The sequence below is a fragment of the Podarcis muralis genome, chromosome 7 (genome assembly GCF_964188315.1).
Source record: "Podarcis muralis chromosome 7, rPodMur119.hap1.1, whole genome shotgun sequence".
Classification (NCBI taxonomy): domain Eukaryota; kingdom Metazoa; phylum Chordata; class Lepidosauria; order Squamata; family Lacertidae; genus Podarcis; species Podarcis muralis.
This window is the reverse complement of record NC_135661.1, coordinates 85,854,305-85,877,022: the sequence shown is the minus strand read 5'-3', so window position 1 is coordinate 85,877,022 and position 22,718 is coordinate 85,854,305. Positions and strand designations below refer to the sequence as shown.

Below are 22,718 nucleotides of genomic sequence, written 5' to 3'. Positions count from 1 at the left end.
CTTCTTTTCTCCCTCAGGATGATGAGGTCGTTCTTCAGTGCTCTGCCACCATCTTGAAGGAACAGCTGAAGTTATGTCTGTCTGCAGAAGGTTTCGGCAACCGGCTGTGTTTCCTAGAACCTACCTCCAACGCTCAGGTACCTTCTGCTGGGGAAAGGGCAGCTGGGTAGGAAATATCTATACTAGTTTATCCCATGGTTGGAACAGTCAATAAGATGATCTGACCAGAGTTTGGTGGTTGCCGTCAGAGTCAGGGAAATTGTTATGTCAGACCTTATGACAGTGGCCTGGTATGATTTGTTTGAGTGTCCGAACAAATGGCTTCAGAATACCTCACAGGAACCGATTAGTAAATGAAATAAATAACAAATAATTAACCACGGATTGTTTTCCAGCAACAAACCGTGATGTGAAGCCATGGTCTGTTGAAGGCTTATAAACCATGGCTTTTTTCACCGTTCTCTGGAGTCATGTCCAAACTCAGCAACCTTGCTAAACCTTGCTAAACCACTCCGGATGCTTGCAGAAACTTTGGAGAAACAAGCCGCCACTTGTTTTTCTGTTTGATTATTGGTGGTTTGTTGAAGAAACCATGATCAGAACGAACTAGGGGCATACCATTATGTGCAAACGTATCCACTGGCTGGTAATAAACTTCAAGAGACAATAAAACCTTGGCGCAAAACTCTTGTGCTTTGAAGGCCACCCCAGAATCTGATGTCCATGGGTTTGCGTGGTTCCAGTTAATCATGGTCACTGGGATATGAGGGTGGGGAAATTATAAGGCGGGGGAGGAGACTGGAAGGGCCTGTGAGAGATGCTATGAGGATGAGACCTGCCTAGTAATCTGGCAACCTCATCAAAGTCCCTGGTCTCTCTGCAGCTCTCCAATAGCAGCTGTTTACCCCAGCCGTAAAGTACCGTATTTTTTGCCCTATAATGAAGGGGAAATGTGTGTGCGTCCTATGGGGTGATTGCAGGCTTTCGCTGAAGCCTGGAGAGCGAGAGGGGTCAGTGCGCACGGACCCCCCTCGCTCTCCAGGCTTCAGGAAGCTATCCGCAAGCCTTGGGAGCCTGGCGCGACTTCCCGTCGGGCTCCCAAGGCTTGCGGATAGCAGCCTGCATCCTGAAGCCTGGGGCGCGCTGCACAGCTTCCTTCCTGCAGATATTGGGAAGCCCCACAAGCTCGGGGGACAGCGGGGAGGCGAAGCGCCGCCAACCCGCTATTCCCCGACCTGGTTTGCGGGGTTGCCTGCATCCTGAAGAGAGATGCCTGCATCCCGAAGCCTTCGGGCAGATATCCGCAAGCCTGGGGAGACCGGCGCGACTTCCCGCAGGCTCCCTAGGCTTGCGGATAGCAGCCTGTTCTGGGGGATGGGGTCGGGGGAAGCTTGGGCTTACCCCGCCCCAGCCCCGCGCCTGGGGGGGAAATAATATTTTTTCTTTATTCCCCCCCCCAAAAAAAACCTAGGTGCGCCCTATGGGCCGGTGCGCCCTATGGGGCGAAAAATACGGTACTCTACTTCTGCACTGCCATTAAAGTGGGGTGTGCTTTGCAGTCTCTGACGTGCCCACCAAATTCACTAACTTGATATGGGAACCAAGGATTCAGAGATCACGCTAAGGGTGGCCAAATTCTGTGCATCGGCCATAAAACTTAGGTAACAAGCTGTGCTACCACAATGACTAAGGCCATAAATGACCATTTTAGTGACTAAGATTTAACTTACATATTTTAACTGCTGTTATGTCTCTATTGTCCCTGTTATACCCAACTGCAAATTTAAATGCACCCCTATTGTGTTTTATGACTTCCCTGATATTGTATGTGAGCTGGAACTGGTCTGTGATCGAAATAATAAATTTATTATGGTGATATGGGAAGACTACCCACCCAAGGTTTTTTTTAAAAAACCAAGCAAACCTGTGTTTTCTACACACACAGAAAGTCCCCCCGGATCTGGCCATATGCTGCTTCAGCCTGGAGCAGTCCTTGTCCGTACGAGCGCTTCAGGAAATGCTAGCCAACACCGTGGAGGTGGGTTCTGATGTAAGTACGGCTAACGTTTCTTTGTGAGCACACAAAGACATCATGGCCCCATCAATGTTGGGGCAAGGGACTTTCTTCCAACCTGAGAGCCACATTGCCACCTTCCAGGGTCCACCACATGCCAGCGGGTGGGCGTGGCCAGAGGCAAAAGGGGGTGGAGCAATGAAAGTAAACCCCGCCTCTGTACAGTAAAGGAGCTTCTGAATGTGCTCACACGCCCTCTTGTCCAAGCAAGAGTCATAAGGACACATCCCACCCAGGGAAAGACTGAAAAGCAAGACTGGCGGTGTGTGTGGCTTGGAGAGAGTCCCGGGGGCCAAGTAGGGAGGTCTGGAGGGCCACGTATGATTCCCCGGGGGCCTGAGTTTCTTTACCCATGCTATACATATTGGACCTGAGCGTTTCCCTGGGTGGGAGGGCCTTTGTCCTAGAAACTCCGCACACATTTTAGGATTCTGACTGTGCCGCAGAGCTATGCAGGAGTTCAGCCCAACATGCAAAGGGTGTCAGTATCCAGGCCACTAGCGATGCAACAGAAGGGCTGTTACGTGTGCCCTCATTTCCCACCCACCCCCTTGCCCAATGGGTAAAACTCAGAGCAAGAGGCCTAAACAGGACTATGGTGCCATCCAGGTGCCAGGCCTCCCGGTTCACCCCACAACAGCCTCCAACTGGTCTCAAATATTACCTGGTTATGTGCTCTGTGGGCATGGTTCAGAAGACCCCTGCATGCGTGTTTGGGGATGGGGTGAGAGCCGGCCTGAGCCCCGCCCGCAATGGGAACACCTGGAACAGGTATGTGTGGTTGCAGCGGGTGGGTGGCGTCGCCTCTGTGATGCTAGCTGAGGCGACCATGTCGTGCTGTGCCCGCCTTGGCATGTGGTCTGCGTATCAAGCGTGGTTTATCTTCTCTTCCTCTTCTTTCCTTTGGCTTCTCAATTCCGCTGGCTGACCCTCTAGGGTGTTGACTTGGACAAGTGGGTAGGTGCCGACTTCGCTGCCGTGATCCCACCCACTCACCCACCCATGCCCCTTCCTTTCTAAACCCCTTCTCTGCCTTCTTCTCCCTGACTTTGTTTTGCTGTGTGCGCACACCCGTCTCCTCTCCTCTTCCTGGGGGGTTCCCACCTCCCCTTGCTTAGCCAGAGGCAGATATGTGTGGCAGGACTTAGGAACAACCAAGCGATCTGGGGTTGGGCTTGCAGGGTCCCACAAATCCCACGTCGCAGCCCTCTATCGGGCTCCCAGGACAAAGACCAGAATCTTCCTCATTTTGACCACATGCAACAAACACCCAGCTCTCCTTCCCGCTCCCCAAAGCAAATGGGTACCTTAAAAAGCAAATGGATATGCCTCTATCCATTTCTATCCATGGGACCAATGCCCAGATACTAGGGTGGGTGATGAGCCAGCTTGCACCTTCTTTTACTAGCCTCAAACCTCTATCTCTAGCCAGAGCCTTGTCGTACAGAAATTCAAGAGGCGAAGCTTTTCCCGACATGGCTGTCATGTGAAGGGGAAAAGGATTCGTTGCTTGATTTCTGTGGGTCAGGCTGCTGCGAAAGGCACGGAAGTGGGATCAGTAAATCCTTTCGTCAGGCATGAAGATGGAGGCCTCTGGCCAGAAAGGGTTTCTTGCATGAACAATCCACTTCAAGGGGCTTCAAAACCAAGTCCCAAAAGTCCATGGAATTCTGCTGTCTGGAGAAAGGCTGTAGATTAGCCGTAGAGCTTTGCATGCAGAAGGTGCCAAGTTCAAGGCCCGGGGTCTCCAGGTAGGGCTGGAGGTCCTTGCCCGAAAGCCCAGAGAGATGCTGCCACTCAGTGTAGACACTACTGAACCAGGTCGGTCTGACTCGGTAGAAGGCAGCTCCCTGTGTTCCTATATTACACCCTCTCCCATTCGATAGAGCTCAGGTACCACTGCGTTTGAGCAGCAAGCGACGTCTCCTTGCATGAACAAGCTTCTCTCCTCCTCCAAAGGAACTGTATTGTATTTCCGGTCCAAAGAGGGGGGCGTTCCCTAGCTAAACTATGGAACTTGCTCCCACTGACTCAAATGGCTTTGAAAGAGGATTAGGCCAGAGTCATGGAGGAGAGGGCTATTGATGGCTTGCTAGCCTTGATGGCAGTGCTCTGCCTCCATAACAATGGCGGCAAGCATTGCTTCTGAATACCAGTTGCTGGAAACCACACAAGGGAAGAGGGCTTTTGTGCTTGGGGTCCGACTTCCAGGTTTCCCCAAAAACTTATCTGGTTGAGAACAGGATGCTAGACTAGGTGGACCATTGACTTGATCTAGCAGGCACTTATTCTGTTCCTGTTAAAGTCTACACAGTCATACCTCATGTTACATCCGCTTCATGTTACGTTCTTTCAGGTTACGTCCCGTGGCAACCCGGAAGTACCGGAAAGGGTTACTTCCGGGTTTTGCCACTCGCGCATGCGCAGACACGCAAAATGACGTCATACGCATGCGCAGAAGCTGCAAATTGCAACCCACGTGTGCGCAGACCCGCCGCTGCGGGTTGCGTTCCTTTCATGTTGCGGACGGGCCTCCGGAACGGATCTCGTTCGCAACCAGAGGTACCACTGTAGTGTTGCGCAAGGTTGGATAGCTCAGTTTTGGGAATGTCCTTCTAGGCGGGAGCTTAATGAGAGGCAAGCGGGGGGGTCTCTTGTCTTTCTCCCATGATTGAAACCAGGTGGAACCCCCTTTCCCTCTAAATAATTGCCCTTTCCCTCTCTCCTTCGAACTCCTCAACCCTTGATCCATCTCTCCAACACACTTCCTCTTCCACTAGACTTCTCCATCCTTGGCTGTGGTTACTCCTTCCTCAACCCAAACTCCTCCATCTTTCCCCTCTTCTCACTTCATTGCATGGTTCCTACATGTGAACAGGGAGAGGCTTGCACACCGGGGCATACGTTGCAAGCTGGTGATGGAGCACAGTATGTCAAAACTAGTGTGGTTCGCTTCCAGTTGTCCTCTTCCTTCAAGCACTCATCTTGATTTCTGTGCATCCACTGTTTATTGGGTGTTTATTCTGAACTGTTTGGAGGGAGGTTAGAGAGCGCCATGTCTAGGGGATGGGGTGGAATTCTCTTCTCCCTTGAAGGTGGACCTATTTAATTTACACTTCCTGAAACAATGTTTGAAATGAAACACAGGTGTCCTTGGAAATTCACACTTCTCTGAATTTTGCAACGTGGCTCTCTATTTAGGTCAGGGTTTGTCAACCTGGTCCCAACCGCCCACTAGTGGGTGTTTCAGGATTCTAGGTGGGCAGTAGGGGGTTCTTTGGCACAAGATGAATCCCCCTTCCATTGAGCACTGGTGGGCGGTAAGGAAATTTTACCATCAAGAAAGATGCATTAGTGGGCGGTAGGTATAAAAAGGTTGACTACCTCTGATTTAAGTAATGTGTGCAAAAATGCATACTCCATGCTAGAGTGTGCATAAAGCGTACATATATTGGTGAAAATAGCATGCCAAAATTCACTGTATACTAGGGGAAGTAGTTTTGCCAACGAATGTGCAAGTTAGACAAAACTGCCTACAAAATTGTGTGTGTTAAGGAAAAGCCACACTAAATTATGGTGAATTTTTGTGTGGACGTTAAAAACAGTTTCAAAACCAGATGTGGAGCGGTGAACTTGGGACTGGAAAAATGAGAACCCAAGAGGAACAAAAACGGACACATTTACCAGTTTCCCTAATCACATCAAGCAATGGTTGTCCTACACCTCTCGCTGTGTTTTCCTGTCACTTTCCTTACCTCAAACCAACCAACCCTGATTCGCTATTTATTTGCTTTTAGAAGTGGCTTTGTTGCACAGGAGTGCCAAATCCACTTTAATCGTGCGGCCTGAATTTTGCCGGCGTGCAGTTGAATCCCACCCACAAAACAGCGACAATCTGGAAGCGGCCGAGGTGTTTTGCACTGTGAGATGAACCAAGTTGCTGGGATCTTGTTGTGTTTGATCTTACAAGACAAGATGGAGCCATGATGGGCAGTGGGCCTACTCTCCATCCCACCCTCCTGTGATGCCTTATATGCTTTGCCCCCAACCTTGCTCCGCAAAATGTTGGCTGTGCCCCTCCCTCCCTGGTGAGAGTGCTGCTTAGGAAACAGCGACTGACGCCACAGTGGGTTGCAACATTCTTCGACCAGCAACTAGGTTCCCATGATCTCAGAAGGCAGACTGCCCTGACAGTGATCATGTGACCTCTGCAGGGGATTATGGGGTAACACCCCTGAGACATTGGCTGTGCGCCACCTACATGGGTCGTGCCAAACCATGGGGCATGCTCCCTGCCTGATATATTGGGTTAAAATGGGATAACGCCCAGTATTGCTGCTTTGAGCTAAATTTAACAGGAAGTTGGGCTCCCTCTCTCCTGGGGTTGGGTATAGAGTTCAAACGAAGCGCTATAGACACATGAGCTGCAGTAATTAAAACTGCTCAGTAATCATTACATGTGCTGTAATCACATGGTTTTTAAAGCCCAGGTCGTTAAAGTCCGTGCCACAGCAATACAGACCTGCTGTAACGATCGCACAGCAGTTGTTCCCAAATTGTGCATGATTACATATCTATGCAAGAAGTAAATTGATGAAAGAATGGACATGCCTCTCTTTAAATCATTCTATGCGTGACTGTGTCTCTTCATTCGGGGTGAAGAAATGGTTCAGTCCACACCTGTTGCAGAGACACACCAGCACGGTCCGTCCTCGGTTGCTGTCACCTGGTGTGTCCATCTATATATGGGGTGCAGTGAATGACCCTCCTCTGAGAGTTTCCCGTTTTGCTGCATCTTGAAGTTTGCGCTTGGGGAATCAAGACCGGAGCATCACAGGCCCTTCCCTGGAAAACCAAGCTTTAACTGTATTTGAGTACGACTTAAAACTGATGGCATTCACTCTTCTTACAAACCCAAGAGTCAATCTTGTCTTCTGCAAGAGAAATTGTGCATCTGATTTTAATGCACAGTGGACATCAGAAACATGGCACACAGTGCCACCCCGAACGTAATGCAGTAACATGGTCCAGTTATTCACGCCCTTTTGTGCTGCTGCAATATGAACTTTGCCCGGATGGTAGCAAATAAATGCAGTGCTTTTTTCTGGGGGGGGGGGGGGTACGCATACCCCAAAACATTTTGTGAATCTTTGTCCATTTGTCCATTTCCTGTATTTATTTTTCCCGATTTGAACTAGTAAAATGGTGATTTTCTTGAGTCAAAATGAGAGTACCCCATAACATTTATTTTTAGGAAAAAAGCACTGTATAAATGCACTCTGACCATATTTATTGCAGCAATGTGAGTCATGCAATAATGACCGTATATATATGTGTGTGTGTGTACAATATATGTGCAATAATAATATGACCTGTGAACCTAGGGTCATTTATACTGCAGATATATACAACGGCAACTATGGCTATAAATAACATAGCAAAGGGGTCTATGTCGTTATTACCATATTTACAGCAGCAAGCAACCTGTAGAAGGGATGGCTGTATATATTATGGTGGTGCGGTCCATTATATATTGACTATGGGCTGCATCCAATGTTAAGAGCTGACTTGTTGAAGTAGGTGCCCATGGCTAACTTTAGATTCATTCCGCTCAATGGGTCTGCGCCAAAGAAAACTTAACGGGATGCAACCCTATATAGATATATAGGTATGAACTGCAGTAAGAACGGCTATTGTTTTTAAATCACGACAAAAACAGATGCCAGTGAAATGCCAGAACCGATGTAATGTCTTGCAACGGTGGCGTCAACACATGTATGGTGGACGCAAGCCTTTTCCTTGGCTCAGCTGCGCATATATATATATATATATATATATATATATATATATATATAATGAGAAGAGTTTTTGCAAATGGCAGCCACCACCTTTGGGCTTGGCAAGTATGGCTGTGCAAGAGAACCAGGAAGCCGTTCCTTGCTGGACGCTTTTGAGGCCCATAAGCAAATCCTATGGACAGTGGATGCGACTCTGCCTTGTTCCCTGTGCTGGGTCCCTTTGGCAGAAATGGCTCTGAAGAAATTATTCAGTGCCGGAAATCTCTTCAGGAGATAAAACGGGTTCTTCATGTGGGGATAGATTGTGGGGGACGAAGCGGTGTTTTACTGTGGTGTAGACAGAGCCGTGTGGTAAGCTGATTGTCGCACTGCCCTGCTGAGGAGAATTTTACCTCACGTCAAGTGCAGTTGTGTGGTAAAATTCTTGGTTCAAACAGGTCCTTTGTGTCCACCCATTCTCCAGGTCATTCCATAATTTTCCTGGTCTGCTTTTTGCCATCTTCTATGTAATAATAATAATAATAATAATAATAATAATAATAATAATAGTTGTGCAGTAAAATTCCTGGCTCAAACAGGTCCTTTGTGCCCACCCATTCTCCAGGTCATTCCATAATTTTCCTGGTCTGCTTTTTGCCATCTTCTATGTTATAATAATAATAATAATAATAATAATAATAATAGTTGTGCAGTAAAATTCCTGGTTCAAACAGGTCCTTTGTGTCCACCCATTCTCCAGGTCATTCCATAATTTTCTTGGCCTGCTTTTTGCCATTTTCTATGTTTTTTTTTTAAATTATTATTATTATTATTATTATTATTATTATTATTATTATTATTATTATTACTGCACAACTGGTTGTTGTTGTTATTATTATTATTATTATTATTATCATTATTATCATTATCGTTATCATTATTATATTGATACCCCACCCATCTGGGTGTAAAAGCTGAGACGTGGAGCATGTTTGCTTGGATGAAATGGGAGTTGTTTTCACGACGCCATTTTCAGGAGTTAGGCCTTGGGCAAGACTTCCATTTCTTGGTTTCTGTTTTGCCAGTGTCTGGGACCCAGTGAGCCACTTTGGAGTGCATCCCAGTAGGCCCTTCAGGAATCTCTGGCCATCCTGGGGCGCCAGCTGGGGCTGATGGGAATTGTAGTCCAAAACACCTGGGAAGCCCCAGGTTGGTGAAGGCCGCCTTAAGGAAAGGTGTCAGCAACTTGCATTTGCTATGGGTTGGGGATGAGGGTGCTCTGGGTGGGATTGTCCAGTTCACAGACTGACTTGGCTTTCTCTTTTGCCCTTTCACCCCCACCCCAGTCTTCTCAAGGTGGCGGACATCGGACACTCCTGTACGGACACGCTATTCTTCTCCGGCATTCCCACAGCGCCATGGTAAGGAGGAATTGGGGAAAGTTGTGTGTCTTGAAGAAGAAACCAGGAAAGCTCAAGAGCTCGGTCCAGCGTTGGCCGACTCCAAAGGCCAGTGGAGCAGGAAAGACGCAGCTGCTCCTCAGCCATTTTGTGTTCCACGTCCCTGTCCCTGAGCCAAGCAGATTTATTTTCAAGCGTGTGTCATGTGTTCCCCTCCCGGGACGCAGAAATCGCAAGGAATCCTGATAGGGGTTTTAGGAGGTGGGCACATTTCTCGGCCAAGAAGGTGTCAAACGTCAAAAAGGCTGAGCCGCGTTCTGGAGGACAGATATAAGTTCTAAGTCAAGAAGCTGAGGTCACCCAGGGTTGGGTGGTGCCGGCTGTGATTTCCTTCTGTGTCAACATTCCTAGGAGAGCTGTGTGTGTGTGTGTGTGTGTGTGTGTGTGTGTGTGTGCGTGTGTGTGTAGAGCTGGGCCTTGAATGGTCATCCTTGAAATCGAGTGTGTATTCGCTTGCCACTGCTGATTTACTGCTGGAATTATTCCTTGAAGTGACCTTACATGCTTGAAGCGAGGAGAAGATCTTGTAGGACTCCAACTCCCATCAATCCCCAGTTAATTATCAGGGAATGATGGGTGCAGTTCCCCATCCCCGCTTCGTTATTGCTATGGTTGTTATTAATTAATTAACTAATGAATATACAGTCATGATGTGCCAAAATGACTTCTAAGCTGTTCACAACCGTAGAACCAACCCACAATTAAAACACACAATCAGCTTGTGGTTGTTTAGTCATTTAGTTGTGTCCGACTCTTCGTGACCCCCTGGACCAGAGCACGCCAGGCACTCCTGTCTTCCACTGCCTCCCGCAGTTTGGTCAAACTCATGCTGGTAGCTTCGAGAACACTGTCCAACCATCTCGTCCTCTGTCGTCCCCTTCTCCTTGTGCCCTCCATCTTTCCCAACATCAGGGTCTTTTCCAGGGAGTCTTCTCTTCTCCTGAGGTGGCCAAAGCATTGGAGCCTCAGCTTCAGGATCTGTCCTTCCAGTGAGCACTCAGGGCTGATTTCCTTCAGAATGGATGTGTTTGATCTTCTTGCAGTCCTTGGGCCCCTCAAGAGTCTCCTCCAGCACCATAATTAAAAAGCATCCATTCTTCGGCAATCAGCCTTCTTTATGGTCCAGCTCTCACTTCCATACATCACTACTGGGAAAACCAGAGCTTTAACTATACGGACCTTTGTTGGCAAGGTGATGTCTCTGCTTTTTAAGATGCTACAATCACCTTAGAGCATCCTTAATTAAAATATACAACAAGGCCATATTTGCCTTGTGTTGGTCAGCAGCAAGCAGCTCCCCATTGCATTGGGTGTGACCTCTTGTTTTCAGCAGCCCATGCTCTCTGCACTACAGGCAACTCATACGGGGGTTGCGTTTCTGGTTGCTACACATGTGCTGATCGCCCACGAGTCGGGAGTTGCCTGTACTTCTTTTGGTTAAATGCAAGAAAGGCTTTTATACTCGCCAGAAGCTCTGCTCTGCTCTCTCCGGTTCTGGAAGGATCCTTTAAAAAAGTCCCATATGCTCTGAGACTTTGCGCCTGTTCATTGGGGGAGATAGGAAGCCCAGAGCACTTGTTCTTTAGATGTCCCTTTTATGAAGAGGCACGTAGTGAGACCATTGATTCCCTGCTGGTGAGGCTCGCTGACCTCCCGGAAAAGCAAAAACTTGACCTTTTCCTGTTAGGCAAGGATCATAAGATGACCTGGACGATCGCCAGATTCTGTGTACAGATCTGTAGGCACAGACCACCCCCCAACCCAAACTAGTTCGTTAAGAAAATCCCCAAACTCGGTTTCATGGGTGACTCTGGGTGATCTCTCTGTGGTAGCTTATCTTAAAGTTTTAAGTGTCTATATGCTTATCACATTTATAAATTTATTGTTGCACATTGTTTTAAATGTTTGCTTTCCTTCTGGGATTGTACCCCCAAGTGTGTTTTATAAGCTGGTCTCCGACCGTAATAAATTATCTATCTATCTATCTATCTATCTATCTATCTATCTATCTATCATCTATCTACTTCCTTTGGTGCAAAAGATTATGGCCACACATCTATCTACGTGCATTTATAAAGTTACATTTTAAAGCTGCAATTTAAGGTGCAGGAACCAGGGTGGCTGATCTCCCCAACACACACACACACACTTTTTTAAAAAAATAATTTTTATTGGTTTACAACAAAAACAAAAACACATATTAATTTCACATCGAATTTTTCACAAATTCTTCTTTTTCTGGACTTTCTTCAGCTTTTCCGTAAATCATCCATAGTCATTATTTAAATTACGCATTCCTTAGATTTATATTGACATTATTTATATCTTTCTTTCTATTCCCTTTAGACAATACTTCTTAATTTTTCACAGTGCTTCTTTAAATCCCTCTAGCGTTATCTGTCCCTCACTTATATTTTCCAAAAAAAATAAAAAAAAATTCCTTCCAGTAGCACCTTAAAGACCAACTAAGTTAGTTCTATTTTCCAGATATTCCACAAATTTCCCCCAGTCCTCGATGAACTTTTGGTCTCTTAAATATCTAATCTTCCCTGTCAATTTGTCCAACTCCGCATAGTCTAACAGCTTCATTCTCCAGTCTTCCACTGTCGGTATTTCCTGTTGTTTCCATTTTTGGGCCAGTAACACTCTTGCGGCTGTCACTGCATATTGAAAGAATTTACAGTCCTTTCTTTTTATCTCATTTCCTAGTATTCCTAACAGAAAGACCTCTGGTTTCTTTATAAATGTATATTTTAAAATCTTCTTCAATTCATTATATATCTTTTCCCAGAAGTCTTTCACTTTCTTACATTCCCACCACATATGGTAAAAAGAACCTTCTTTATCTTTACATTTCCAACACTTATTGCATCTTATACATTTTCGCTAGTTTTACCGGTGTTATATACCATCTGTAAAACATTTTTATAACATTTTCTTTAAACGTCATACATGCTGTAAATTTTAAGTTTTCTTTCCAAAGTCTTACCCAGTCCTCAAATTGTATGTTATAACCAAAGTCTTACACACACACACACACACACACACACACACACAAACTTGAGCTTAAGAACTTCAGAGAACATTTCTTGATCTTCTTTCCTTCCTGATTTGTAGTATTTGAGCTGCCTAACCACATCCCGCTCCCTGACGGATAAACTTGCCTTTGACGTGGGCCTTCAGGAGGATGCAACAGGTATGTGATTTTGCACCCCAAGGAATTGCCACCTTGCGGGTGTTTTTGTTTGCAGCGGGGAAGAGGAGGGGAATATTCCTAGCTCATTCTACATTCCAGGCACCGTTCAACGGCAACGGGTCTGTGTTGAGTCTCAGAGGGGTAAAGTCCCACTCAGCGCAAACACAGAACAAAACGAATCTGAAGGCAGACAATTGAAATTCGGCGCTGATGGGCGGGCGGGTGGAATAATTCTGTGACCTGGCTACATGATGCAAATTGAGGAGCCTTTAATGAAATGTTATTGGGCCAAAGTGAAACATAAATTATGCAAGCTGCTCAATTTGCATATTTTATGTTGCACTTTTGCCCAATGAGTTTCATCAATAAAACAAGTACAAATCAGCAAATAAGCTTAATACAGCAAAGGGATGCGGGTGGCGCTGTGGTCTAAACCACAGAGCCTAGGGCTTGCCAATCAGAAGGTCGATGGTTCGAATCCCTGCGACGGGGTGAGCTCCCGTTGCTCGGTCCCTGCTCCTGCCCATCTAGGAGTTCAAAAGCATGTCAAAGTGCAAGTAGATAAATAGGTACCGTTGCGGCAGGAAGGTAAACGGCATTTCTATGCGCTGCTCTGGTTTCACCAGAAGCAGCTTAGTCATGCTGGCCACATGACCCAGAAAAACTGTCTGCGGACAAACGTCATCTGCTTCAGCCAGTAAAGCGAGATGAGCGCCGCAACCCCAGAGTCGTTCGCGACTGGACTTAACTGTCAGGGCTCCTTTACCTTTACCTTTTTACATAAAATATAGCTGGATCGCCCCCTCAGGGAAAACCTAGGTCAGTGGTTCCCAAACTTTTTCTGGCCACCCCACCCTTTCCCCAAAAACTCATTCCCTGTGCCCCTTACCCTAGACTATAAAAACATTCGGAATAGCAGTTTGCATGACCTGCTTAGGTAGATAATAACACAACCGAATTCAAAGCCGTAACAATTAATTGCATGTTTATTCAAAATCCAGTTAAAACTATTTGGTTTCATTGATGAACTTGATCCACGGATGACAGCTTTTCATAGTAATTACCTCCTCCAGTGCCCCCCCTGCCTCCCCCTTGCCTCTAAGTATCCCCCTAGGTAATGCCACCACCTCCCAGGGGGCAGTAATGCCCACTTTGGGAACCACTGACTCAGGTGAACAGATGAATCTGAAGCAGCCCACTGCCGATACTGTAGGTGCCTGTCTGATGTGACCCCAGAGCAAGTAAAGGAACATAGCTAGTTTCTTGTAGACGTCTACCCACAATCTCTCTCACCGCTAGGGGAAGCCTGTTGGTGGACCATCCATCCTGCCTCCAAGCAGCGATCGGAAGGGGAGAAGGTGCGCGTGGGTGATGACCTCATCCTTGTCAGCGTCTCCTCTGAGCGGTACCTGGTGAGTGTGTGTGTGTGTGTGTGTGTGTGTGTCTGTCTGTCTGTCTGTCTGTCTGTCTGTCTGTCTGTGGGAGGACTTGCCTCCTCTCCTCTCTAACCCACTGAGCCTCTTGGGCTTGCCGATCAGAAGGTCAGATACCTGAAGGAGCGTCTCCACCTTCATCGTTCTGCCTGGACACTGAGGTCCAGCGCCGAGGGCCTTCTGGCGGTTCCCTCGCTGCAAGAAGCCAAGTTACAGGGAACCAGGCAGAGGGCCTTCTCGGTAGTGGTACCCGTCCTGTGGAACGCCCTCCCACCAGATGTGAAAGAGAAAAATAACTACCAAACTTTTAGTGTTTTGTCGGAAGCCACCCAGAGTGGCTGGGGAAACCCAACCAGATGGGCGGGGTATAAATAATAAATTATTATTATTATTACTTCCAACACTACAATTCTATGATTCCATGAATCCGTGGGGACTATTAAGCCCTTGATTTCACTCCCCGCCCGCTTTGCTTCTTCTACTCTTCTGTGTCTCTACAATGTCCTTGTTCTCCTCCAGCACCTGTCTACAGCCAGTGGAGAGCTCCAGGCAGATGCCTCCTTCATGCAAACGCTTTGGAACATGAACCCCATCTGCTCAGGCTGCGAGGAAGGTATTTGATTCCTTGGGGTGTGGTTTGAGGTCACATGACGCATCCACCTTGCTGAAGCTAAGCAGGTCCCAGTCTGGTCAGTGCCTAGACGGCAGACCACCGAGGAACCCCATTCCTTATTGCATTTGGATGGAGGTGACAAGGCCATTCACACAAACCCACCAAATTCACACCTTTTGGAACAATGCACAGTTGCGCCTTGGAATTCACGGTGCCCCGAATTTTGTGATGTAGTTTTCCAGCCCAGAAAACGTGCACGTGAGGTGGAAATGCGAATGGAATTGCATATATTAGTGCAAACGGCACACAGAAAGTTATGTTACGTTAGGGAAGATTGCTTACAAAAAGAATGCGTATTAGTAGAAACTGCATACTGGAATGCTGATGAATTTTCATGAGGGCTTTTGAAAAATAAATCAATTGTAAACTGATGTGGAAATGTGGGGAGCTAAGCACAACATTGGAAAATTGAGAAACGGAGAGAACAAGATTTATCCAGTCCCTACCTGTGTTACAGGACTATGGTAAGACTTACTCAGGCCACATTCACACAATACATGGCTCCCCCCAGAGAATTATGGGAGCTGTATTGTGTTTATCCTCACTGAGAGCTCTTAGGAAACCCTTATCCCCCCCTCACAGAGCTATAAGCACAGATTGGTTTAACAGAGAACTCTGGGAATTGTAGCTCTGGGAGAGGAACAGGGGCCTCCTAAGACCTCTCAGCGCTCTTAGCCAACTACAGCTCCCAGAATTATTTTCGGGAACCACAACAGTTTAAAGTGGCACCATAGCTCTTCAAATGTATGGAGGGAATGTGGCTTGAGTTGATGCAAGCAAAGAGCATGTATATTATGCATTTTCAATGTGAACTCTGCTTGTGATCTCACGCCCTCTAATCCCTATTTTTTGGGTGGTCCACACAGGATATGTGACCGGAGGCCATGTTATGCGCCTCTTCCACGGCCATATGGACGAGTGCCTCACCATCTCCACCACGGACCAGAATGAAGAGCAGCGCAGGTGGGCATACCGTACAGGGGTTGTCAGCATAAAGGTGGCACTTTAAAGAGCAAGGAGGGCAAAAGAAAGGCGATTCTGGTTTTAAACGCAGTGTAAGGTAGTCTCTGGGGGGACGCGGGTGGCGCTGTGGGTTAAACCACAGAGCCTAGGACTTGCCGATCAGAAGGTCGGCGGTTCGAATCCCTGCAACGGGGTGAGCTCCCATTGCTGGGTCCCTGCTCCTGCCAACCTAGCAGTTCAAAGCACGTCAAAGTGCAAGTAGATAAATAGGTACCACTCCGGTGGGAAGGTAAACGGCATTTCTGTGCGCTGCTCTGGTTTGCCAGAAGTGGCTTAGTCATGCTGGCCACATGACCCGGAAGCTGTACACCGGCTCCCTCAGCCAGTAAAGCGAGATGAGCGCCGCAACCCCAGAGTCGGCCATGACTGGACCTAATGGTCAGGGGTTCCTTTACCTTTAAGGTAGTCTCTATGTGAGTATATTGTATTCAATTATGGGGTATCAGAGTTTTTAGGGGCTAACCAGGCTGGGATAGTTGGGATAGCAGGCTGAGTTCTTACTCAGCCCTTCATCCCCGAAAGGGTAAAAACAATACCCTATAATGGCAAGACCAGCACAGGTGGATTCAAGGAAGGCAGCGGCAAGTTGGTGTCCTCCGGACTACAATTCCCATCAGCCTCAGTGTGCTACAGCTGTTCTTGCTGGGGTAAGATTGGAATCACAGCTGGAAACATCTGGACAGCATCAGGTTGGCGAAGGCAGCTGTAGCAAATAAGAGGCATTATTTCCATGTCTGGTAATTGAACTGGCTGGTTTTGAATCCTTCTTGTGGAAGAATTACCCAGATCATCTTCCTTTTCCACAGGGTGGTGAACTACGAAGGCGGAGCTGTCTGTTCCCAGGCTCGCTCACTGTGGCGTCTGGAGCCTCTGCGCATCAGGTATGAAATAATAATAACAAATAATGGCAGTTCTGTTGGGGTTGCTTCCGTCCCAGGAGCGCAGGCTCCCTTGTGGATTTGTCTGCCTCAAAAGCCATGAACAACGCAAAGGATTCTGGGTTGTTTTCGAGGGTTCACAGTCGGTTTTCACCGGCTTTTGAGCCAACGAGGTATGAAATGTTATTTTAGGACTGTTCCTTTTAAACGTGTCCTGACAAATATATATATATATACAGAAAATGTTTGTAACCCAAGGACTCGGTTAAAAATCAAGAGCTTACATGGTTGTTATGTAGAGTGGGATGCCACGAAACGCCACAATAAGAGACATCACCTCATGACCACTTCTGTTTCTTACCTGAAAGTGAAAAATACAATCTGGCTGCCACTCATATTGGTATACAACCCTTCCACCTCTATGGCTTTATTTGTTGACCCAACCTGGAATATAGTCTTTGACCCTTTTTCTACCCTTACTGACCTTCTTATCAGATATCTGAGCAGTCATAGCATCAGTGTGCTTACACCCTTAGGCACAACTGCCATTTTATTTTATTTTATTTTATTTTATTTTATTTTAATGCCACCCTTCATCCAAAGATCACAGGGCAGTTCACAACAGAAAAATAAAAAAAATGAAAACATAAAATACATAATAAAACAAAAACAGCTCCCCTCAAAAAAAAAAAAAAGGAAAAAAGTCCAGTATGCCAGTGGACAGCTGGGTTTAGGAGCTGCCATTTTAATTTCCCATGATCCCTTGCCCTCAATGTAGTGTTGTTTTGAGGCATTGTATGGAGAATTAACATGGCTGCTCCGATCAGTCCCCTGGTGCTGCTCAGGAAACTGTGACTGCCACTACCCAATGAATTGTTCAAAGCCCAACCATGGGGGCCATTGACTGTGGAGGAGCCAACAGAAGACATGTGGGAAATTAAACCAGGGGAAGGACCTGCCTGTATGGAAGCCAGGATCATACGGAGCACTTTCTCCTAGTGACTCCCTTACAGCTTAAAACATCAATTTACAAAGAGTCTGTAATCCAGTATTTGTTGAGGGATGATACTCCTGAAACTACCTGTATTGTTTCGGGGTATTCAGCCCAGATTTTTAAAGCTAAATCTAAAGTTGCCTGGTTTACTCAATGGTGGCTATCTAGTCTTTTTATATATTGTATGTGTTTGGATTACTAATGTATTTGGATGACTTTGTATGATTTTGTTGTTTGAACTCATGCCAATAAAGGCCAACGACAATAAAAACGACTGAGGAAAGGAACTACCTGTGAGGGGAATTGGCCACAACCCATCCTTCTTCCATGTGTTCACACCAGTAAATGGTGGGACTACGTTATAATGTCGTTTATGTATTGCAGGGGCAGCCACTGAGCTGTTTCCCCTGATGTTGTTGGACCTCAATTCCTGGCATCCCTACCTATTGGCCTTGCTGGCTGCAGGGGCTGATGGGAGTTGGAGTCCAACAGCATCTGAAGGGCAGCACATTGGCTACCCCTGGTGTGTCCTAGTTTCCTGAGAGGGAACATACAGTATTTCTTCCACCACAACAGCTGGAGCGGCAGCCACATGAAGTGGGGGCAGCCCTTCCGCGTCCGCCACGTGACCACGGGCCGCTACCTGGCGCAGACCGACGAGAAGGGGCTGGTTGTGGTCGACGCTGAGAAAGCTCACACCAAAGCCACGGCTTTCTGCTTCCGGATTTCTAAGGTGAGAGGAGTCCCCCATTATTGCCCTCGTCGGAAGCGGGGCAGCCTTTGTTGTTGTTTAGTTGTGTCCGACTCTTCGTGACCCCCTGGACCACAGCACGCCAGGCACTCCTGTCTTCCACTGCCTCCCGCAGTTTGGTCCAACTCATGCTGGTAGCTTCGAGAACACTGTCCCACCATCTCGTCCTCTGTCGTCCCCTTCTCCTTGTGCCCTCCATCTTTCCCAACATCAGGGTCTTTTCCAGGGAGTCTTCTCTTCTCATGAGGTGGCCAAAGTATTGGAGCCTCAGCTTCAGGATCTGTCCTTCCCGTGAGCACTCAGGGCTGATTTCCTTCAGAATGGATAGGTTTGATCTTCTTGCAGTCCATGGGACTCTCAAGAATCTCCTCCAGCAAGGTGCTCTGCCTTTAAGAATATAAGTACCCAAGAAGAGCTGTGCTGGACCAAAGGCCCATCTTTTCCAATATCCTGTTATCTCACTGGCCAACCAGATTCCCCAATGGGAAGCCTAAGCGCAATAGAGCTTCCCCACTTGTGATTCCACAGCAGCTGGGATTCAGAGGCAAATGGCCAACGAGGGTAAACAGAGTTATTATGACTATTGTTGTTATGATCATTGATTTATCCTTCTAAACCACTGTCTCAAGGCGAAATACACATAAGATAGGACTGCTGTGTGTCTGGATTTTCCTGGACACAGCCAGGAAATGGGTTTGAAAATGGCACCCGTGTGGATTTTCGGTTATTATTCGGTTATTATTATTTACTACCAATGTCCCCACTCTGGAAGGACGTGTGGATCCAGAATTGGCCTCCACAGTCACTTATGGACTGTTAAAACCGTGTTTATGGAAGACAATCTTACTCGGCTATTAGTGATCGCCAAAGTGATCGGCTACGAGTGATCGACTACTATTACTACTACTACTATTAATTCATTTTCTCACCTGCCCTTCACTGTAAGGTCCCTGGATGGGTTACAGCCATTTAAAAATACTAAATGTTGAAAGTGGCATTGAAATGGAGAGAATCTTGTAAGTAAGAGCAGCCAAGCACTTTTAGCAACAGCAAGATATTCTAAAACTGAATAATCAGGTCCAACTGAACAGCAGAACTGAACATTCATTCATTTCGGGCGGATTTTCTCAGAATCTGCAAGATGTCTGGGGAAACATGGATGTATGGTAAATAGGGTGTTGTATACAGTGGTACCTCGGGTTACATACACTTCAGGTTACATACGCTTCAGGTTACACACTTCACTAAGCCAGAAATAGTGCTTCAGGTTAAAAACTTTGCTTCACTATAAGAACAGAAATCGTGCTCTGAAATATTCTGAACGAAACAGTGGATGTATGATTTTTGTGGTTCATGCTGTGACCACAGACATGTGATCTGATGGTGAATTTGGGGTGACCCAATGCAAAAATCCTGAGGATCCATGGGCTTTTACCTCCCCCCTCCCAGGCAGCCTCATTTATCGCTAGCGTCCCTTATCTCACTCCCCAAACGCTTGCTGATCAGCTGCTTCCTTTCAACACTCCCTTCCCTCTTGTTTGCCTTAGTGTCTTTTCCTTAGCTGGAGCAGTTTTTTGCTCCTCCTTTTCTTCTAATTTCTCTCCTCATTGCTTTAGTCTTCCTGTTTTCTTCCCTTTGCAAGTTTGTTGTCTTTACCTTCCCCCTCCCAGGCAGCCTCCTTTATCTCTAGCGTCCCTTATCTCTCTCCCTGATCGGCAAGCGATCAGCGGCTTTGTTTCAATACCCACTTCCTTCTTTAAAGAAAAAAAGCATGATCTGCTTTCTGCCCCTGGGCAATTCGGCTCCAGGGACCACACATTCACTCCATAAGACGCACAGACATTTCCCTTTACTTTTTAGGAGGAAAAAAGTGCGTCTTATGGAGCGAAAAATACGTTATGTCTGAATGTAAAGATTGCCTCAGTGTGCCCCTGCCCTGCCGTCCCTCTGAGCTCATGGCGCCCTCTGTTCTCCCCCTTCTAGGAAAAGCTGGATGTGGCTCCAAAGCGAGACGTGGAGGGGATGGGAGCCCCTGAGATCAAGTACGGAGAGTCCATGTGTTTTGTGCAGCACGTCGACAGCGGTCTCTGGGTGACGTACGCGGCGGCTGATGCCAAGGCTCTCCGCTTGGGGCTGCTCAAGAGAAAGGTGAGGCTTAACCGGCTGGCCTTCCTGGCTTTCTATCAGGGCTGGTGGCCTTGAGCCAAGGAGTCGCGCAGGGGAGGGTGAGTCTATAAAGTGCCCATTCAGCATCTAAAACAGCATCTCAGACTGGAGAGCCCGGCCTGAGTCCACAGCTTTATAGGGCCAGGTGGAAGCTGATTGGCTCCCCGTGTCAGCTGGTCTCTTTTGGATTGGTTGCTGCAGCACCACCCTCTGGCTATCTGTGGCAGTGGCACCACAGCACAGCGCCCTCTGCTGGCCAGCTGAGATAGCGGCGCAGAGAGTAAAGTCCTCCTGTCAATAATCTCTGCTTCGAGAATCCTCTGAGCGTCCACCATATATACCTGCTTTCTTCGCTCACCCTACAGGCCATCTTGCACCAGGAAGGTCACATGGACGATGCTCTCTCCCTGACCCGCTGCCAGCGTGAGGAGTCGCAAGCCGCCCGGATGATCTACAGCACTTCTGGCCTTTACAACCAGTTCATCAAGTAGGTGCCGGGCAGATTCTGTTCCCGTGGAAACCAAGAAATCGACCGCTTGAGTTGTGTTCTGTGCCTGCCTGTCACCTGCCTGCCTGCCATCTTTTTTGTGGTTCCATGCTCCCCTCTGCCATCCCCATTGGCTGATCCATTGCGGTGCCACGGAATGTTAGCAAGCATTCCAATAGGTGTGCAAGACTAAGAGTAATTCGTCGCAATGCAAAGCGAAACCGAACTGCTCATAGGCATAGCTGTCAACTTTTCCCTTTTCTTGCAAGGAATCCTATTCGGAATAAGGGAATTTCCCTTTTAAAAAGGGAAACGTTGACAGCTGTTCTCATAGGAGGGGAGAGAGAGGTCAGTTTGGTGAGAAGAGAAGCAGCGCCTGGTAACAGGAGGAGCTGCGGTGCTGGGTTTATTTATTGAATTTCTATCCCGCCGTTCCTCTCTTTGATTAAGCGGCCATGAGGTCTAGCAGCTTGCCCTGTTTCAAGACCCGAAGCTGAAGAGGTATGGCGCTAAGGGGAGCATTCCACAAAGTAAATATATTAACTTGCGGCCATCTTAGGGATGTGATTCCTCCTTCTCTGTGCCATCCATATCCAATGCTAATCTCAGCTCTGGCTGTTCCAGTGTGGTGTAGTGGTTAAGAGCGGTGGACTCGTAATCTGGTGAACCGGGTTCGCTTCCCTTCTCCTCCACATGCAGCTGCTGGGTGACCTTGGGCCAGTCACACTTCTCTGAAGTCTCTCAGCCTCACTCACCTCACAGAGTGTTTGTTGTGGGGGAGGAAGGGAAAGGAGAATGTTAGCTGCTTTGAGATTCCTGAAGGGGAGTGATAAAGCGGGATATCAAATCCAAACTCCTCTTCTTCCTTCCCCAGGGGCCTGGACACACTGAGCGGAAAGGTCAAGTCAGGAACCCCAGTGACTCTTCCCATTGATGGGATGATTCTCAGCTTGCAGGACCTGATCAACTATTTCCAGCACCCCGAGGAAGAGCTGCAACATGAGGAGAAGCAGACTAAGCTCCGTTCCCTCAAAAACAGGCAGAACCTCTTCCAGGAGGAGGTGAGCAATCGGGGGCTCAGCCTAGGAAGGTGGCCTGATTGACACCATCGCCAAACCGGTGCCCTCAATATGTTGGATTCCCAGTTACCCAGCAGCCCCGGCCAGCATGGCCAATGATGGAAGCTGTAGTCGCAACAGCATTTGGAGAGGCTCACAGCTTCTCCACCTCTGGTGAAGACAGCAGGGGCTTGTGGGGCTTGCTAAGGTAGCACTCCAGGTCCTGAGGGCACTTCGGTCCTGAAAGATCTTCATTGGCTCCCAGTACGTTTCCGAGCACAATTCAAAGTGTTGGTGCTGACCTTTAAAGCCCTAAATGGCCTCGGTCCTGTATACCTGAAGGAGCGTCTCCACCCCCATCGTTCAGCCCGGACACTGAGGTCCAGTGCCAAGGGCCTTCTGGCGGTTCCCTCACTGGGAGAAGTGAGGTTACAGGGAACCAGGCAGAGGGCCTTCTCGGTGGTGGCGCCTGCCCTGTGGAACGCCCTCCCAGCAGATGTCAAGGCAATAAACAACTACCGTATTTTTTGCTCTATAAGACTCACTTTTTCCCTCCTAAAAAGTAAGGGGAAATGTGTGTGCGTCTTACGGAGCGAATGCAGGCTGCGCAGCTATCCCAGAAGCCAGAACAGCAAGAGGGATCGCTGCTTTTGCTGCGCAGCCATCCCTCTTGCTGTTCTGGCTTCTAGGATTCATAATATTTTTTTTCTTGTTTTCCTCCTCCAAAAACTAGGTGCGTCTTATGGTT

General features: G+C 47.6%; 1 protein-coding gene across 16 annotated transcripts in view; it reads left to right on the top strand.

Moving 5' to 3' along the window:
• The window catches only part of RYR1 (ryanodine receptor 1), a 210,868-nt gene that overhangs the window by 39,111 nt on the left and 149,039 nt on the right, over nucleotides 1–22,718 (top strand). For 8 of the 16 annotated variants that reach the window (XM_077932312.1, XM_077932310.1, XM_077932303.1 and 5 more), the window contains exons 2-14: nucleotides 18–137; nucleotides 1,946–2,050; nucleotides 3,011–3,031; nucleotides 9,198–9,272; nucleotides 12,429–12,507; nucleotides 13,807–13,919; nucleotides 14,460–14,553; nucleotides 15,480–15,576; nucleotides 16,443–16,517; nucleotides 18,085–18,241; nucleotides 20,243–20,407; nucleotides 20,791–20,912; nucleotides 21,787–21,973. In XM_077932312.1, the coding sequence (XP_077788438.1) occupies nucleotides 18–137; nucleotides 1,946–2,050; nucleotides 3,011–3,031; nucleotides 9,198–9,272; nucleotides 12,429–12,507; nucleotides 13,807–13,919; nucleotides 14,460–14,553; nucleotides 15,480–15,576; nucleotides 16,443–16,517; nucleotides 18,085–18,241; nucleotides 20,243–20,407; nucleotides 20,791–20,912; nucleotides 21,787–21,973 (1,410 nt within the window). The remainder of the gene's footprint in view (nucleotides 1–17; nucleotides 138–1,945; nucleotides 2,051–3,010; nucleotides 3,032–9,197; nucleotides 9,273–12,428; nucleotides 12,508–13,806; nucleotides 13,920–14,459; nucleotides 14,554–15,479; nucleotides 15,577–16,442; nucleotides 16,518–18,084; nucleotides 18,242–20,242; nucleotides 20,408–20,790; nucleotides 20,913–21,786; nucleotides 21,974–22,718) is intronic. The other 8 variants (XM_077932316.1, XM_077932315.1, XM_077932313.1 and 5 more) reach the window with 3 other exon arrangements.